The sequence below is a fragment of the Dermacentor silvarum genome, chromosome 4, assembly GCF_013339745.2.
Source record: "Dermacentor silvarum isolate Dsil-2018 chromosome 4, BIME_Dsil_1.4, whole genome shotgun sequence".
Classification (NCBI taxonomy): Eukaryota; Metazoa; Arthropoda; class Arachnida; order Ixodida; family Ixodidae; genus Dermacentor; species Dermacentor silvarum.
Window position 1 is genome coordinate 24,982,882 of NC_051157.2, and position 19,291 is coordinate 25,002,172.

General features: G+C 43.4%; 2 protein-coding genes across 2 annotated transcripts in view; one reads left to right on the forward strand and one right to left on the reverse strand.

The window, feature by feature from the left end:
* The window catches only part of LOC119449638 (SWI/SNF-related matrix-associated actin-dependent regulator of chromatin subfamily A member 5), a 33,030-nt gene extending 22,744 nt beyond the window's left edge, over positions 1-10,286 (forward strand). Inside the window, exons 12-18 of the mRNA XM_037712858.2 lie at positions 377-487; positions 568-681; positions 1,119-1,244; positions 1,602-1,718; positions 2,921-3,268; positions 7,267-7,386; positions 9,913-10,286. Of these exons, the coding sequence (XP_037568786.1) occupies positions 377-487; positions 568-681; positions 1,119-1,244; positions 1,602-1,718; positions 2,921-3,268; positions 7,267-7,386; positions 9,913-9,972 (996 nt within the window). The 3' untranslated portion in view covers positions 9,973-10,286. The remainder of the gene's footprint in view (positions 1-376; positions 488-567; positions 682-1,118; positions 1,245-1,601; positions 1,719-2,920; positions 3,269-7,266; positions 7,387-9,912) is intronic.
* A 52-nt stretch (positions 10,287-10,338) lies between these two features.
* LOC119449641 (juvenile hormone acid O-methyltransferase-like) lies at positions 10,339-19,270 on the reverse strand. The gene is made up of 3 exons (XM_037712862.2): positions 18,329-19,270; positions 14,573-14,747; positions 10,339-11,198 (listed from the first exon to the last, which is right to left on the reverse strand). Exons 1-3 carry the CDS (start codon positions 18,911-18,913, stop codon positions 11,020-11,022), a joined length of 939 nt encoding a protein of 312 aa, XP_037568790.1. The 5' UTR covers positions 18,914-19,270; the 3' UTR covers positions 10,339-11,019.
* Positions 19,271-19,291: the final 21 nt, after the last annotated feature.

The following is a 19,291-nucleotide window of genomic DNA, read 5'->3' on the forward strand; positions in this document are numbered from 1 at the left end:
AATGCATTTCTCGACTTCGATAAAAAAGTGTTTCAGGCCCCCTTTAATATTGAGACCATATGATGTACTGCCGAACCTCGATACAACGAAGTTGTACTTGCAGTGAAAAACTTTGTTATATCGCGAATTTTGTTAATTAGAGGTTACGTTAATTCAGTGGAACTAAGATCGGGAAATAAATATAGTTCGTTACATCATGAATTTCGTTTGACTGTATACTAGTTGTACATTCAACACTGCATCAAAAGTGCTTATCGCTGCACCAAATCAGTTTTTTTGCCTGTGCCAAGGTCAGTGCCGAAAGGTCAAATGCCAATAAATGTGCTGCAGCATTTATTTGTTGTAATGTTTGCATCTGTTTATCGTCTTTTTGCAGAGTGGGGGGCTGAATTGGATCGAACCACCCAAACGGGAGCGTAAGGCCAACTATGCAGTCGACGCGTACTTCAGGGAGGCCCTGCGTGTGAGCGAACCAAAAGCCCCCAAGGTGATGTTGTGTTGCCTTATGCTTGTGCATTGTGCTGGTCATTCCATTTCTGACGGCATCTCTTTTTTTACCCCACACAGGCACCCAGACCTCCAAAGCAGCCGAACATCCAGGATTTCCAGTTCTTCCCTCCAAGGCTGTTTGAGCTGCTTGACAAGGAGATTTACTATTACCGTAAAACCATTGGCTACAAGGTGCGAATTTGGTCGAAAACATGGTTTTTTGATGTGGAAATGACTACTATATTTAGGTGTAAGCAAGGTGCGGATGAAGCAAAATAGTGAAAAATTTTGTTTCATATAATCTTTGGTTTATTGGAACTTGCAACAAGCTGCAGAAACAAGCAGAGTCTTATTTATTTGCACATGAAGGTGTTCAGTACAATTTGCATCAAGCTATTTCAGCAGGGCTAAGAGCTGAATTACAACTGCAGGTCTTTTTGTACATCAATGTGTTCAGTACTATTTGCATCAAGTTATTTCATCAGGGGCTGGAGCTGAATTACAACTGCAGGTCATTTTGTACATAACACTTGAAATCTTCCTTTAGTAAACCCATGATCAGCTGAAATACCATTGTGCAGCAATTGAGGTGGCTTTTGTTGCATTCGTATCCGCTTTTATGTATTCAGGTCCCGAAAAATCCTGATCTAGGATCGGATGCAGGCCGCATTCAACGGGAGGAGCAGGCAAAGATTGACGAGTCAGAGCCACTGACCGAGGAGGAGCTTGCAGAGAAGGAGAAGCTTCTTACAGAGGTGGGTTACCCTTTCTGAAGTTGTTTTGTTTCACATTACAAAGTAGAGCCTGTGTCTGTTTTGTTTTTTTATATATAACTGCCTGTCTTCTAAGTGAGAGATCAGGGGCCCTAAGTATGTCAGGAGTGTGAAACGCATGCCAGGTGTTGCGCCCCATACGAAGGCCCCGCAGTGGTGAGTCCACTGTGAGCTTGAGAGAGCAGGTTATGGCTGACCTTGGGGAATGCTGTTGTATAATCAGGAGAATATTCAGGGCTGCATAAAAGGGCTAAAAGGCTAACATGAGCTGTGTGTTTGATACCCCTGTTCTGCGTAAACCAGTTATCCTAATTGCAAATATTCTGCATTTCTTTGTAGGGATTCACCAACTGGGCTCGGCGAGACTTCAATCAGTTCATCAAGGCCAATGAGAAGTATGGCCGTGATGACATTGAGAGCATTGCCAGAGATGTTGAGGGAAAGACACCCGAGGAGGCAAGTGGTTCACTTGGTTTCTTCAAAAAGCCTGGGAAATGAAAGAATGGGCTTGCTGTCCTGGCCATCATATTTGTCAAACATTTTTTTTTTTTTTCGTGGTGCCATTGAGTTTTGTTCACGGTTGCAACTTTCAGTGACTAAAGAAATTGAAGCAATAAAAATATAATACCGTATTTACTCACATAATGAACGCACTTTGTTTTCCGGAAAAATATGTGCAAAGTTAAGGGGTGCATTCATTACGTGGGGTAAAATTTTGAGCAATTATTTTTTCTGCGGCCACCTCTAAAAATGTCGCTTCGCCCGAAAGCCGAACCATCAATTGCAACAGCAAATGCGTAGACAGCTATATTAAGTAAGGATAGTAGTTTTATTGGCTGTATAAACTGGAAAATGTTCGCTAACTATGTAAATTAACAAGCATGGTGTCAGCGCGCACAAGCAGACACATCACACTCAATGACCGCGGACACTCGCTGTCAAAATGCTGGCGTGAGGAAGTGCGGCAGCAACAGCGAGTGAAGTGACCTTCGTGCTGTGTATCGCTTCAACGCAAACTCAGCGGCGAGAATGGAGCATGCACAAAGGTATAAGCCGCTGTTGCACATAAACTCAGCCGCAGACGCAGATCACTTTCAAGATGGGGCGCGCGGGGCCGAGCAGTGCACAGTTGCTGCACCACCCCCCTCCCTACCTTCCCCCCAGCGCCATGCGTGTGGCGGAATACGGCGTGCTTCCTCCCCGCTTTCACGTTTCCTCCCCTTGAACACGGGAGGGAGATTGAGCCGCGATTGTCAGTGCTGACGGCACAAATGCACCTGTAGTGTCCATATAATTGCTGTTTAATAAAAGTAGGAGACAGACGGTACAATTCGGCGTCTGATACAATTCTACCCGCTGGACGCCATATCAGACGCTGAATCGTGCCGTGTCTATCCTAGTTCAGGGTGCGATCATAATGCGAGGAAAAGAAAAAAAACACACATTTTGATTGGAAAAGTAGGAGGCGCGTTCATTATGTGAGTAAATACGGTACTCTTCAAAAATAGGTGTCTTGACATGAAGATACTATAACTGGGTGCTGTTTTCTAGCTGTTGTACATTGAGGGAAGGTGACATTCCTAGAAGTGATTGGTCGGGAGTATGAACTCTGGACATGTAGACAAGTTGAATGAAGATTTTGTACATGCACTTTCCAGGTGATGGAGTACTCGGCAGTGTTCTGGGAACGCTGCCATGAGCTGCAGGACATAGAGCGGCTGATGGGGCAAATTGAGAAGGGGGAGGCACGCATCCAGCGGCGAGCGTCCATCAAGCGTGCCCTGGAAGCCAAGATGAGTCGGTACCGGGCACCATTCCATCAGCTGCGTATGGCCTACGGCACGAACAAGGGAAAGAACTACACCGAGGAGGAGGACCGCTTTCTCGTCTGCATGCTGCACAAGCTGGGCTTTGATCGTGAAAATGTATATGATGAGCTACGTGCTGCCATCCGACAAGCGCCACAGTTCCGTTTTGATTGGTTCATCAAGTCCCGAACGGCCGCTGTAAGTTTTCATTGTTGTACCTTGGACATGTCTTTCTGATAAGTAAACAAGCATGGGCACACATTTAGACATGATTGTACACTGGCATCCTATTGCAACACTTCTTTTTCTGGTGTTGCCTGGTATTGCTGTTATAGTTATGCGTGTAAAAGCCACCGCACGATAGTGTGTTGCAGTATTTTTACTTCGTGGCCAGTTTCTACTTATATCATAAATTAGGAGTAAAAATAGATAGCAGACGTGTACAACATTGCAGAGTTGCTACCCAAATTCCAATGAATCTGGCAGTTACAGGTAAAGAGGCCGTGGTGCCCAGCACATTCCATGCTATAACCTTGCTCCTTCCTATAGCCTCTTCTTATTTTTTAAATATATTTTCCCATGGCTTTAGGGATGCCTAAACATATTTCAAAAACCGAGAAAAGCCACAGTGAAGGCCAGGTGGTAGTACACCTAGCTGGTAAGGAGCTTTGCCTGCTTGCACGTACCCGACATCCACCGCTCACCTCACGGGCACCTTGCAAATGCCAGTCTGCGTGTTCTGGTAGGGCGAGAAACTAGACCTTCAGTGCTTCTATGGTTACCACTAGTATCTTTAGAATGAAACTTCATGCAAACTGTATGCTGCAGACACAAAAGTAACTTAATTTGCATATAAAAGTGCCTTAACTGATACACAACTATTCTCAAACATGATCTTCGAATAGTGGGCAATGATGCTAGGCCAGCTGTGCCATGCTGCAGAGCATCTCGAATGGGATTGCCGTGCTTCGCAAGTTCATTGGCATTTACATACCTCGGCACATTGTACATGTGCCAGCATATTGCAGGAAAGTTTGTTGTCGCCGGGGGAGGCCCTTACAGGGAGGTATTGAATCAATCAAATGTTATGTTGCCTTTCTGGAATCCTCATAGTCTTTATTTTATGCTGAGATGACTAAGTTGCGGAGAAAATTACGACTGATAAATATTTCACAATTCAATGTTCTCGTGCTGGAGGGGTCACTTATTTTGTCAAATCTGCTGTAGCTTAATTTATGAGTAAAAGAGTAGGTGCATATGCTGTCTGGTTTTATTTTTTTACTGCCTGCCAATTTGCCTATTAGCCATTTACAAAAATTTTTTGAGAACTTTCCTCCAGGTACTACAGTCAAACCCACTTATAACGATCTCAGATATAACAATCTATCAGTCATGATGACCACATTTGAGTGCAATTACCATTTTCCGACCCTGCCTATTAAAACTGCTTCCAGATATAACGAACATTCTTTAAATTGCTGTTCCGTTACAATGAACGCTTCATCCCAGTCAATGTAAAAAGAAGGCGCATGTGAAGTACCAAAGCACAGAAGTGCGCCCAAACTGGGCTCATTGCAGCGCGTGTCCCCGCTCCACTCCAGCTGCGAAGATGATACGGCCTTCGAGATGAGTGAGCGAGTGACCGCCACACACGGATTTGGGAAGCCGCGAAGAAAGTCACTCGAGAAGTGTGCACTGGTGCATGTGCCAGTGCAGTATCGGATGCGATGACGGCGGCACTCTTGTTTTTCCGCAGTTGTCCTTGCAGCAACATGTGCATTACGCCTATTTCAATGATTTGGAACGACCATCTATGTTCCTCTATGGGAAGAACGGCCGCTCAGGCGTTACTGTCCTTACTGTTGATACGTAGTCACATGGCTCGAGTCGGCGAGAACACTGCACCACGTGCTGCCGCCCAGCAATGTTGCAAAAGATCGGTTGTTACTATACTGTTATCAGGAAATCACAGTTCAGTGTCGCTTTGTTTTACGTGTTGCCGATAACAATTTGCAGTGACGTTCTACCTTTCGAACACCATTGCATTTTTTTTCACCAGAAGTGACAGATAACGTAATTTTATGCACTTGTGTGGCCGACGCGCAGTTGTAATGCTGAGACCACGATGTCCGAGACCTTTGCAGAATGGTGGCATGCTGCAGTAGTTTCCGAAGCTTGCACTTTCGGCCAACTAGAATGATTCGCTCTCCTTTGCAGAATACAGTCATGTCCCGCTGATTGTAAAATACGAAGTGTGTTAAAAAAAAAAAAAAACAACTTTTGAAATAGCGCGCCAACCGGCAGAGGGAGCGCGCTGCGGCTACTGAGCGCATGTAGTGTCAGGTTTAGACAACAAATTGCCATTGTCGCGTTTCGCTCTGACCGTTAGTTGGCGAGCTACAGCCGCTGAAGTGAGCACATGAACAAGCTGTTCTTCGGATTGGTGCCAAAGTGACAATGAAGGAATTGGAATTCACACGTTTGTGTGAAGTTCTGCTACAAACTTGGGAAAACGTTTATAGAGACATTTCAGTTGCTTAGCCAAGCATACGGGGAGGACTGTATGAGTCACACGCAGTGCTGATTGGTTCAAGTGTTTTGAAGACGGAAGAATGTCAGTCGGTGACGATCCCAAGCCTGGACGACCTTCTACATCTACAGATGATGACCGCATTCAGATAGTTCGAACTGTGATTCATGGAAATCGTCGTCTGACTTTTTGAGAAGTCGCTGACAAAGTGGGTATCAGCGTAGGATCATGTCATGAAATTTTGAGTGACAAACTTGGGATGCGTTGTGTCAGTGCAAAATTCGTGCCGCGTTTGTTGACTGACAAACAGAAGCAGACCCGTGTTGAAATCAGCCAGGAACTGCTCGCCGCTGCCAATGCCGATAAAAACTTTTTAAGAAGATCATAACAGGCGATGAGACATGGGTTTATGGCTATGATGTTGAAACAAAAGTGCCCTCATCGCAGTGGGTGGCCAAAGGTTCTCCTCGTCCAAAAAAAGCATGCATGAGTCGGTCAAAAATGAAGGTGATGTTGGTTGTGTTTTTTTACTGCAAAGGCATTGTCCATCAGGAATTTGTGCCACATGGTCAGACGGCAAACAAAGAAATTTACCGGGGAATCCTAGCACGTTTGAGAGATCCTGTGTGCAGAAAGAGGCCTGAATTGCGGGAAAATCACGCTTGGATGTGGCATCATGACATTGCCCCGGCTCACGCATCGATCCTTCTCTGCCGCTATTTAGTGAAACACCACACTCATGTTTTGCCCCACCCGCCATATTCTCCGGACCTAGTGCCAGCAGACTTTTTTCTATTCCCCAAGCTGAAAACCACCTTGAAGGGACGTCGTTTCCAAACCGTAGAGGAGATCCAGGACAATGCGAGGAGAGACCTGCGCGCCACTCCAGAAAGTGCGTTCCAGGAGGCTTTCCAAAAATGGAAAAAAAGATGGGAAGAATGCATTGCCAGTCGAGGGGACTACTTTGAAGGGGACAGCACTTAAAATGTTGTACCATAAGCAGTAAAGGTGCTATAGCAAAAGTTTGGTTTCTTTTTGAACACACCTCGTATATCACAAGTTCGCAAATAAAAAATTGTGTCTGCGTTTGCAGTTTTGAAATGACAGGTGATCGGAATTGGGCACTGTTTCGAAAGAGCTGTACGATGCCGCATTTTGTTCTTTGAATGGATGCTTTTAACGGAAACTTGCAGCTACGTGCGGGAATGCACCGGGAACAAGAATGACACTGAAAATCTGGTTTTTGGACCGAAGTGCTGCCGAATCCCATCTGCTGATGCCAGCTTTAGTGTGGTTAATTTCTGAGGGTATTTAAGGGCAAGTCCGTATATAACGAACTACTCCTATAACAACCACTTTTCGTGGGACTACCAAGTTCGTTATAAACGGGTCCGACTGTATTCATCTTTTAGACAACATTGGTGTTGTCACGGTTTGTCATGATGGCAATAATTTTGCCTGCAAGCTTAGCATTACCTGTCCTGCAGTTTCCATGTTGATCTTCTTGCCAAACCAAAACACTTGATTGTGCTACTGCTGCATCATTGTGAGATCAACATTCTGCAAATTCCCTATAGCTGATGATACTAGTGCCTACATGCAATGCTTTCATTTGGTAACTCGTGAGCCCATTTGTGTCTTTTGCTTTGGCTGATGCAATGTGCAGGAGCTGCAGCGACGGTGTAACACACTCATTACCCTCATTGAGCGAGAGAACCAAGAGCTCGAGGAGAAGGAGAAGGCCGAGAGGAAGCGAAGAGGTGGTGGCCGCCCTAGTACACCCAAGGTTTGTGTGGTCCCTTTAACTACCATCTATATTCGGAGTCCTCTTAAGGACTCGCACAGGATCATTGCTCTGATCATTGACCGAAAAGTAGTCCGAAAAATCGAACAGTCCGAAAACTCGTTCACTCCAAAAAATAATGTTTATTAGGCTTAGAGTGGCATGAAAACATCTCTAATAATGCTCTGCCTCATACTACGCTTCAAGGCGATCAGATTTGCTTGGATTTGCAGAAGACTGATGTCTTCGTATACAGTCGACAAGAGCGTGACCGCGTTGGCGATCTCCATTGGTGGAGGTCGAAGAAATGAGCTCTGTTACTTCGCACCACTTGGCTCTCGCGAAGGCACAGGAGGTGTCACCAATCACACAAATGCGGAGCCACACAAACATACACAAAGATGAAACGTCTCCGAGACACACCTGCTTTATGGACGCACCATGTCTAAAATAGCAACCGAAACTTAAAGGAAAAGAAAAAAACAAAAATACTGATCCTGCATTGGGATTATGATGATAGTGCTGAACGAAAATAGAAAGAAAGAAGAAAAAGTGCCGTCCCCTGGAGCGTTTTATCAGCTAAGGAAGAGCGCTCTATTGATAGCGGGTGCCTCCCAATCTTTGAGGCTGTAGAGCGGGCCACTAGAAGCTAAGCCTGGCCAAGCCAGCAGAAAATCCAACACGGCGGCCTCTAAGATAGGGCAGCGAACGAGCGATTGAGTCCGGAAAATCGAAATTTGGTGACTAAATTCGTCCGAAAGATCAGTCGCGAGAATGCATTAGCTCAATGGGAACCCTGAGGGTGCACTTATGAAGTCCGGAATATCCAACAAGTCCAAATTTTTGTAATCCGAAAAATCTGCCTGAGACTATAAATTTAGTGCAGGCACCTAAACCTAATACTAAGCTTCATTGGCTGCTTACCGATAAGACAGTCAATGAGCTTGAGAGACATCTGCCGTGCTTGGTGTCGTAAAACCTTTGGTTTATTTCTGGTAACAGACAAAGATAAAAAGCATTGATTATTACCCATTGCTTTTATCAGCTATGAACTGAAGTTTTAAATTTTAACAAGTTTGTACGGTCAAGCAGTTCATGGGAACCTTGTATCCATACGGTAGGTTTTTATGTTTGCAGTATGTAGCTGTGGTGTTTGTAGATTGTTCTCCTGCATTAAACAATAATGTGCTGCACATGCTTAAGATTTCAGTGATACTCTAGGTGGTAAGAGTTCCCTTTACTCATAGCATATGGGAGGAGTTGGGTCTTGAAAAAGGATTCATTACAGTCGAACCTCAATATAACGAATTATCCGGTACTATAATGAAGTAAAGATAAAACTTGGTTGGTCATGCTTTTTTAATTCAATGGGAATACTCTCCTGCTATAGTAAAACCTTGTTAATTCGGAAAATCAGATAATTCGGACTCTAATATTACCTGGTCCTGGCAGGCATATGCATTATTCAATGAAATCGAGCTCGTTAATTTGGACGTATTTGGCTGAAAACAGATAATTCGGACAACTCTCTGAGCTCAGCGAGTGCGGAGCGCTTCAAATGTACGACGTAAAAGAGCAAGAAACGGCACTAGTATCCAACCGAAAAGAAGCGGTAGAGTCCGCATCGCCATAGGCATCAGTGGAAATCGTATGTGACTGACAGCAACGCCAGAATGCTTTGTGCCTATTTTTACGTTTATAGCCTTTTTATTCTTGCGTTTTCCACCGCACATAACATCGCATTGGCTGGTTCATTTCATAACTGTGTGGTCGCCATCCATGATCGTGTTGATAGTGACCACGGTTTCGTCCACAGCGATTGAGGCCAACTGTAGTTTCATTTTGACTCTGTTCACGCTTTGGCCGTGTGCCTTCAGAACTGCAGGTTGCCATCCATGATCGCATCGATAGCGACTACGGTTTCATTCACAGCTGTTGTGGCAAACAGTAGTTTCGTTTTGACTCTGTGGCACATTGGCTTTGTGTCAACGCACTGATCCCGTGCAATGACGCCAATCGCACAGTTATGTCTTCATGGCGGTGCAGAGCTGCAGGAGACCCTTTGCTGGCCTGTCGGAGGCACCTCAATTGCAGTTCTTTCACATAGATGTGATGACGATTTTTTTCCCACCAAAATGTGTGTTGCCTATAACGAATATTGAGTATAAAGAAGCTATTTTCGTGGCCACTGCAACTTTGTTATATAACAAGGTTCGACTGTATTTCACTTAATATGATAAGAACTTTGGGAATCATATATTTTTGTGTTGTGATCTCAAAAATTTGTTTTCATGAGCATCATGTCATTGCCATTTTACACAAAGTTCCTGGTGAAATTTTTGTGAAAGGTCTTTGAAAACATCTTTTGTAAAGTTCATGCTAAAGGAGGCCCCATTGGGATCCTGCATACATCAGAAACATGTCATAGTGCATCATTCGTGCTGCTATGTGAAAACATGTGGCTGTGGCAGCTTGTCTTATTAATTTAATAATATTTATCATAATTACCATGCATTGTCCATCTTTCAGGGAAAACGCAAGATGGATGGAATTTCAGAAGGCCGCAAGAAGAAGCGGAAGACACAATAATGGACAGTTGCCGGTGACTATTCCATGCTGTAATGTGAAGACCCATGTAAATATAGTTTAAAAGCAAATTTTTTTTTATTGCTGTGAATTTGCATGTTTTGTATTGTCCGTGCCTGAATTGTAGCTGTCATCGCATTTTGTGCCACACATCTTTTCTGGTTCCGTGCTGTCACCTGGCATTGATTTCATGGCTCTGTATATTTATTATAGCCAACGTGTTCTATAATTTTGGTAGATGGACTTGGCTGGGACACAAAATTGCTCATTCCAAACATGCATTTTTTTGTCACAATAAATGTCAGTTCTTGGTATCATTCATTTTTTGTTTGTGTTGCTTCGTATCCTTCGTCAGCAATGGCACTGCGCTGTTGGGCTCTTTGGAAATTTTTATTAACAACCAAACGCGTACAAACATTTAGGTACTGAACTTGAAAGGTTTTATTGAAAAGCATGTCTTTATTTCCAATGCAACATTGCATTTTTCATTTTTTACGTCAGGAAACTTAGTTTCCACTGTCAGCCAACTATGGTGCCTTCGCTGTATGCGCTTGGAGATTACTACATTGTTGTAAACTTAAAATGAAATGTAAAAGCAGTTATATATACGATCTGTACAGAAACTTGCAAAGCTGAGAATAGCAAATGCTACAAGACTAAATATAATGATACGTTCAACTGGTTCCTGCCACACTCCAAATTGGTTTATAGTGATGCAGAGCCTTCTCGAGATTAAAGCCAAAGAAGGCCTGCCCCAGTCAAATGTTCAGCTGCTCCCAAAGCAATCTGAGCAACCTAGTGATCTGATATTGTGTCAGAGCTCAGTTGCACTTAAGGGTGTCTCCAAGTGCTCTTGAGTTGGAGCACAGTGCTTTAAGTGAAGCCGGCGAATGTAATCTGAGCGTTGAAAGCAACCAGTAAAATGTACCATAAGACAGCCAGTGTTGTTACAGCATTGAGAGTGGCAGTGTTTTGACATTTTGAGTATTTCTCTTCAGCACTTAGAAAGACAGAAATAATGTCACCTGGACAAAAGTTTAGGGCTGCCCCTTAAAGTAGCTCTGGCCTTCTAGCTAGGACGAGCACATATTTTACAATCCAAGTGTACGTGCCATCTTTGTTCTTCTTCATCTTCTTCAGTGCGGCCTTTGCAAGTTCACGAACAAATGTTGGCCGTTTTGTGTCTGGTATGAGTTGAATGGGCTTCGCAAACATTGTCTCGAGGAACTCTGTGGAGAAAAGAAAAGAAATCATGAAGTGGGTGGGATAACCAACAAGACGAGGAGCATCTACAGTGGTGAATAAAGGGAAACTGAGACATCCACCTAAATGTAGCAATTTGCTACAATGGAAACCCAACTGGGTTCCTCGAAAGAAAGCCTCGCAGTTGAAGAAAAATTCGTCCTGGTCTCCTTATCTTATCTCCACCTAGCGGATTTCCGCTGAGCTATTACGATCTACAGTGGTGTTTCCAGAGTACGACTTTTCTCGCAGTGTTGGAAACTTCTTTTTTAGTGTGCTGTAGTGAAGTGACTTGGGTACAACAAGCTCAAGTAACAGTGACTTATTGCACACAGCACTAACACGAGTGCTTCCCAAACTCTGCTGTACCACGACCCACTAAAAACATAAAATTTACAATGCCGTCCACCCCCTCCTGTGGTCCTCTCCTGATGTTAATGATGAACACCATTGCAAATTATCGGCAGTGATATTATCTGGCTTTGAAATAGCAGCCAGTATGCATCAACTGAGCTAGAAACCAACACCACATGTGCATAAAAAAGGCATACAGTCAAACCTCGATATAACGAACCTTGATTTAACGAAATTGGCGATGTAACGAACTATTTTTATTTCCCCATCTTAGTTCTATTGAATTAACGAAACCTCGATATAACTAAATTCTCAACATAACGAAGTTTTTCGCTGCAAGGACAACTTCATTATATCGAAGTTTGACTGTATCAGTTAAAGTGGCTGTTCGTAATGGCCAATGCGAGCTTGTTTTATTCTGGGAATGAGCACCCTTTTCTTCCCTTTTTTATTGACAATCTAATAGGAGAGTGTGGCGCCTTTAGGTGGCACCGGCTACTCCCATCACTCATTTGCTGTCCTTTCAGTCAAATTCCCAAAACACATCATGACTCTTGGCTGTGTCCAGCAGAAACTCCACCAACTCTTAGTATTGCAATTCACAGCTTGAATAACACAGGCCTAACCTGCATGTCACAATTTCAGACACTGAGAAGAGCTGCTCACTCGACACACTAATGTCTGGTATTGGGAGGCATCTCTTTGCATGCCAAGCAAGCAGTGAGCACCATGCTTACACCACCACTCACTCACATGGATCATCTTCTTGGCCCAAAATTTAATCATGCACATAACTTCCAACCTGTGCTTGCGGCAGTAAAAATTGCAGTCACAAGCAAGTGAAAATATGCTGACATGGAAGGAGCCTCTTCAGAAGCTTTCATTGTTAAGGACATCTCGGGTTTCTTGGTGTTTAAATTTTCCTTGCTTCTAAAACCAGATTTTTAATTTAGTTTACCATCGAAGCATCCTGGTAGTACTCAACTACTTTAGAATGAGGGTCTAAAAACATTGCTGAGCTTGCTACTTGGTCAAATTTGTAGTTTGGAAACCGTGTTTTAAGGCACTTAGCCAGATAGTAGCAGACACAAAGGTTTCCACCTGGTGGCTGGTGTTGTCCTGATGCATGAAGAGGCAGCACAGTTTGGGTGCTTGAGCTGATAGTGTCGCCTAGCCATAAGCACCAGCAGGGGCCCTGTGACAGTGCCCCCTTTCTTACTTTTGATATACTTCACTGCATGTTTATACATGCATATACAGTGCATGTTTCGCTGCATAACATGACTGTACAGCAGCGAAGCTGACTTAATCGACGACAGCAATTTTTGTGGGCTTGAATATTTAAAATAGTAAAAGTGTCTTTCAGATCGAATCGATGTTTCGTATATTTCTAAATGCATGGCAGCCTCTCTAGGTCAGAGAAAATTCTTGTTGCTCAGTGGCAACTCTAGTGCCCAAAGTTCTTGTTCTGCACTTCAGTAATCAGGTTTCGTTGCTGAAAATCATTGCATCAATGCCATGTCATTTAAAAACTACGTGTGTAGAGCGAAAGTGTGCTTCTGGTTCCAGATTATGTCACAAATGTGAATGAGGCGGAAGGTCGAGTATAATTTGAGAAAGAAAAAGGGCTTTTAAGGGGAACACAATAAGCAAATTTAATTTTGCCAGTGAAAGATGATCAGTGTGATCAAACATTTGTCTAAATTTGTAGCTCATGAAGCACTTTTTTCGACTTTGCCAATAAACACCGTACATACTGAAGACAAATCTTTGTAGGTTCAGCAGGCCAAGCTGTGCAGTGTTACACAGCAAAATAACCTTATACTAACTTTCTCGAAGGACCATGTTTAACTTGAGCAAACTTTGGAAGCATGCCATGCGACAATGTTTTGTTTAGCAATAATTATCGTGCTGACGTGCGCACGATTATGGCAGTGAATTGGCATGCGATTGCTGGCTGCTAATAAAATTGCAAGGAATTTAACAGGGCAAGCTGCATGATACATACTGCTAAAAAAGGCAAAGATCACATAAAAATTTCCAGAAAATATGATCTGACTGGCAAAGGACTGCGATCCAGGAAGGTTTTGGGTGCTTCAAGAAATGATTCTGACAAACCAAACTTTGGGCAATGTTTGCTCAGCTTTTAGTTTTTGTGCAGTTGCTGTCACTCGTTGCGTGGTCATTTCAGAATAAATTAAGGTAGAATCATTGTATTTTGCATATACTTACCCCCCTGTATTCATAAATGCATCTTAACTAAAGCCCACGCTAGACTTCGTTAAATGATGCCTGTCGTGAGCGCACTAAAGGAAACGCAATGAGCGTATTAGGCACGTTCCTGCCAGACGTCATTTATATCAAGTCAAGCGTGGGCTTCAAATTAAGATGCATTTTTGAATACGGGGGTAAGTCTTGAAGCACTGAGAAGTGCAATAAAGCTGTCCATTTTAAAGTCTGCATGTCATAAATATTTTCATAATTCACCTTTTGCAAAAGCAATTTGTAAGGCAGTATACATAATAACGTTTAACAATTTTTTCTTATGCTTACTGTGCCGTAAAAAATCGACCAATAGCTTTATAGTACAAAATAGGGCTTTGTGAGCATTCCAAGATAAATATTACAAGCAATTTTTGTCGTATTGATTGGGGGGTGACATTTAGATAGTGCCAATTGTTGTAAATTGAAAACTATAACACATGAAACGTGAATTTAGTTCTAATATCAGCCGAATAAATTGCATTCAAGCACCAAATTACAATGAATTAGTTTCATAAATAATGAAGATAGCATCCCCCTTAAACTTACTTGGATCATTTATATGAGGACGATTAATTTCGTTTCCAATAAATTCAACTGCTGCTGTGCTGAACATGTAGACACATTGCACATTTGCAATGGCCAGAAATTGTCTCAATCATTTTTACAGGCAGCTCCTATTTGATGTGGAAAACAAGCTCTGAAGTTAATTTTGTTGCTCTGCAGGATCATGCTAGACACTTACCTTTGTATTCTGCAGTTGATGCAAAGTTGTATTTGAATTCCAGCTGCTTAGTCTTCAACACTTCATAGCCAACTTGTTCGAGGAGTGCTGAATATATGCGGTCTGCTTGCGGATGATGGAACCACAGACGATTGAAGTTTTTATCTGCCATGTCTGCAACCAGCTCTGGGATTGTCTGTGAAAGCAATTTAAATGCTTTAGTTTATATGAGCATGCTTTAGTGGTTGCCAAGTGCAATGCAATGTCACGTGTCTTTCATATGGGACAGCAGTTTACTCAGGTGATACGAAGATAGAGAATTGAATTGACCAACAGTGGTCAAACGAGGAATGTTGCTCGAGCCAGTGTTTTGACAATGCCTGTTGGACGAAGTCCCCTTGCCGAAACAGTTCCAGAGACACCCCTTGTTTGACCACTTTTGATCAATAACATACCTATGTGTACACAGTATCTTTGCTCATTGAAAATAAGCTTGTGGTCCTTTTCATATTACATGTTTGCCTTTGCAATAACCATTTTTTGCTTTGGCTGTGTAAGTATCCAAAAAAGCTAGCCTGCACAGTGTTGAGCATAATGAACAAAAGAACACAGGTGCAGCCCAAGATGAAGAAGTTATTAAAGACTCGACGTTTCGGCCTGCACATGGGAGCCTTGTTCACAGTCTGTTTTGTGTTTACAATTCGTTTCTATCATACGTGATTTTGTCAGGCTCTCGACCTCATCAGAGCTGAGCAGCATACTTTTTCTTGAAATTGGTGTTGGCCATGGCAGCTTCCTTTGAGTGTCGTTTAAGTGGACCTTGGTAAGTGAAAAGATAAATTTTCAAATGAATGGGGCTGTGCGTGTAATTTTAAGTTGATTTTCTGTCATTTCTGTAATATGCTTCATTTGATCGAGACAGGTTTCTTCTGCACTTTTACTTGAATGAAACTATACCATGAAAACTTCATCAACTCTGCCAAGCAATTTTTAGGTGTCATTGGCATTGTTTGTAGCATGGAAACTATAAATAAATTGGCAAATTCACACTTCAGCAGTGCCATTGCAGCATGTATTTGCAGCACTTGTGTGACATAAATGGATAGTGGTGGTTCAAGACACAATTGGCACAACGCTTCAAGACACACAGGCAGAGCCACTGTAACACTGAAATAAATGTCATTGCTGGGTTTGGTCCTTTCAGTAATGTGGTATTTACAGTTGGACCTCGTTATAACGAAGTCGTATCTGACACGAAAATACCTTTGTTATTTCCCATATTCGTTATAAGCTTATGTTCGCTACACACTAATATTGGCAAGAAATTTTTACGTTAACTTCGTTATATCCGTGTTCGTTATATCAAAGTTTGACTGTATGACCATGCCACGTTTTGAAGCAGTACATACTTCGACGTTGTCAGCTGTCGTGCAATAGCATCATGTCTAAAATATGTGAATGGGTTCGTTTAATTGCTGCCATAGCATCATGCCCCTTTCAGCTACCCAACATTTGTCAAGGGGTGGTTGCGTAACCTGCTGCTGCTTGCTCAGAGTGTTGAAGCTCACTGAAAAACTTGCTAAGACAGCCACCAACGATTTCCTAGGCATTTGATGACATTGCAAGCAATATCAAGCATAGCAAGCAGGAAAAAAAATAACAAAAAGTGGGCTTGAACATTTCAAAGCAACACACAGGCTATGAAATATGCCGTGGGAGGGGGGGGGGGGGGGGAGGGAATTGATTTTAATCATCTGGGGTTAATTAATGTGCACCGAGAAAGCAAGGTAGGAATTTCGGATTACACCCTTATTGGAATGTGGCCGTGGCAGCTGGGAATAGAACTCGCGACCTTTTGCTTGGCAATAGAGTGCGGTAGAGGCACTGAGCTCGTGGCAGGTGCAATGTAAAACCTGATGGGTGAAATGACCTGCTTCGCAATGCACTACACACTTGTGCAGCTGTGTGACAGAAAGGCAATCTCGTATACTGAATCTCGTGTAGTGCCACATGTTGGAAAGAAAAGGCGGCAAACACCCATGGCATCATAAATACTGTTGCAGTGGTAATTGTAGCCTTCACCTGAATGAAACAGAATTGAGCAGAAATTCGACACTTGCTTAAATTTGTTTAAAGCCTAGTATGTTGGCCTAGTATGTTGAACTCTGTTCATATTCTGATCATATTCTTATATTTGCTGATTCATATTGTTAATGCTTTCTGCTATACATCTACACCACACTGTCAAAACTTCACCACTGGATTTGAGCTGCATTAACTGGTGATTGTTCATAAATGCAGAGCTTGTCCAGTGCAAATTTGCTGCTAAATGCATACTGCTTTAGCAGGCACACATTTAGCTGTATCACTTGATCTCAGTTGGTGTACCTAAGCTGCAAATAAAAATTTTTTTTGTGGTATCCATGTCCTTTTTCTCATGACCGACTGAATTCGCAGTTGATCAATGCGGTAGGCCCAGCAAACATTCACAGATAATTTAACTGGCACAATGTTGTTTGCATGATGGGGCAGTCATAATAAACATGCTAGAATTTTCCTTTTTGGGGTAGGCAGATTGTGATGCAGTCATGCAAATGTGAGTTTAACCATATGCTTCTGTTATAAGTGCCACACTCAAACAGATGCTATCTTCCAAATGAAGCCATGTCCAGAGGTGACAATTAAATGCTTTTACTCACTGAACACTTTGGGTGGACCCTCCAATACAGCATAGAAAATCTGCCAATACCTCTAAGTTGATAGAACACTGTACCATTACATTTGTTGCATATTAAGAATTATTCATAGCACTCTTTGGTGATATGTCATTAAGAATTGGTTCACTTTCATTCTGTTGTTGTCGAGAGCTTGTCAGTAGTATTCTGCTGTCAAACTTTTATAGGTGTTTTTTCAACATATGTGACCGACTAAAGCACAGTGCTGACTGCAGTTCTTGTTTGCCGATTCTGGCGTTTTGTCCGTAACCCTACCATTTGGCAAATCTATTTCCTGGGAGGCTAACATTTAGGAATAAGATGTGCTCAACCTGACATTTATAGAAGCCACTTGCTACGCTGAGAGAAGGAAGAGGATATGCAGAACCACACACACAGTTGTGGCTGCCCTGCAAAGTGTACATTCCCTTTGACTTTCTATTGCATTGACGCTGTCCAGCGACTGCTATGTGCCAGTGGATGTAGGCAATCTAGCTGCGACTGCGGAGGCATTATAGCCATGCAACAAGTTTTTCCTTTGATTATTCCGCCCTGCATAATAACCAGCCACAGCCTCTTGGTACACAAATTGCCCTTTTAAATGCTTTCAAATATAGATGCTCAGGTACACTCGCAAAGTCCAGCGCGGCCCAAGGAGCTCTTACGGTCTGAGTACCTTTCACATTAGCAGAATTTAGTGGAGGCTGCCACTTGTATAGCTTTTCTGAGCCTTCTATGGGAAATATGCATAAGAGTATATTTCTCGACGAGCCCAGCAGTATGTGTTACTCCACTGTATGCTGATTAATGCAGCACACATAATGTGCATGTTGTTTGCACCTAATGCTTTTCCCATGTTTAGTTTCGTTATAAAGGTGGTGATTTCACTCTGCTGCTGTACTGCATTGTAATACCCCTGTGCTTCAAGCAGTGCAACCAGCATACATATGCAGACATGCATATATTGAAGTATTGACGTATCAAACTGTTGTGATTCCCTTCAGATATTCCAAGCACTTATACGAGCTCAACTGTAAACGAGCTCGACATGCAAGTGACTTGCCTCAAAGTACTTGTTCCATGTGGAGGATTGTATCACTTTGACTACTGCTGAGTGAAGATCTGACGGCTTTGCTGCGGGCACTGCGATGAAGCATCGGCCCCCTGGCCTCAGACACCACATTAAGTTCCTAAGCGCTTTAGGCTGATCCTTCACAAAGAGCAGCGCGTGCGACGAGAATAGCCAGTCAAAACGGCCGCCCCATTTGAGTTCGAAAGTGTTCAAGTCTTCCACGTTGGCCGTGGCGAAATCTGTCTTCTCGTCGGCGTGCACCGAAAAAGCGTAGTCGATGGCTTCCTGATCCGTGTCTATGCCGAGAACACCCTGAACGAGGAGTGGAGACAGGCGGTCCGATAGTTGCCTCGTAGTGTCGCCGCACCCGCAGCCGATTTCGAGGACCAGGGCGTGCTGCCAGTCGCTGTCTTTGGTCAGGTTGGCGCACTCGGCGAGCAGCCGCTCCTGAAGCGCGCACATGTAGCCGCTCTCGACATTGCTGCCCTCCGTGTAGAGGCTATTGATGGAGCTGTTCTTGCTTACGCTCCGCGATTTCGGTTGGTGAGGCGTTTCGACTGTGAGTGAGGATGTCATGGCGGAGTAACGAGAGGCCGATCACTTCCGGGGGTTGCTTGGGCAGTGGCAGAATGTGTTTGGAGTGGGTGGGAGGATGTCCGCTCGTCTATTCTGGGTTTGGGACCGTGGTCCGCACCCGGGGCGCGCTATTTTGGGAAGTCACTGACGGTCGTGCCAGGGTTTCGCAGCTGTTGGCCAGGTAAGCCGCTAAGTGCCGACGAATGCGATTACTAGCCACAATACCCACTCGTATGACACAATTTCTCCCTAAACGTGCGCAGAAAAACGCATGATTCGAAACCGAAATTGACGCTGCTCGAATGTCTGCTCTGCGCATGGCGTGCATAGAAACCGTTTAACCAGTTAACAATCCAAGTAAGTCAAACCAAGCAGTAC

Excerpts from the sequence above, each read along its gene's own strand:
- LOC119449641 (XM_037712862.2), bottom strand. The coding sequence starts at position 18,913 with ATGACATCCTCACTCACAGTCGAAACGCCTCACCAACCGAAATCGCGG. Across the intron at positions 14,748-18,328 it reads CATGGAACAAGTACTTTGAG|ACAATCCCAGAGCTGGTTGC; the intron begins GCAAGTCACTTG and ends TTGCTTTCACAG. Across the intron at positions 11,199-14,572 it reads ATCAACTGCAGAATACAAAG|AGTTCCTCGAGACAATGTTT; the intron begins GTAAGTGTCTAG and ends TTTTCTCCACAG.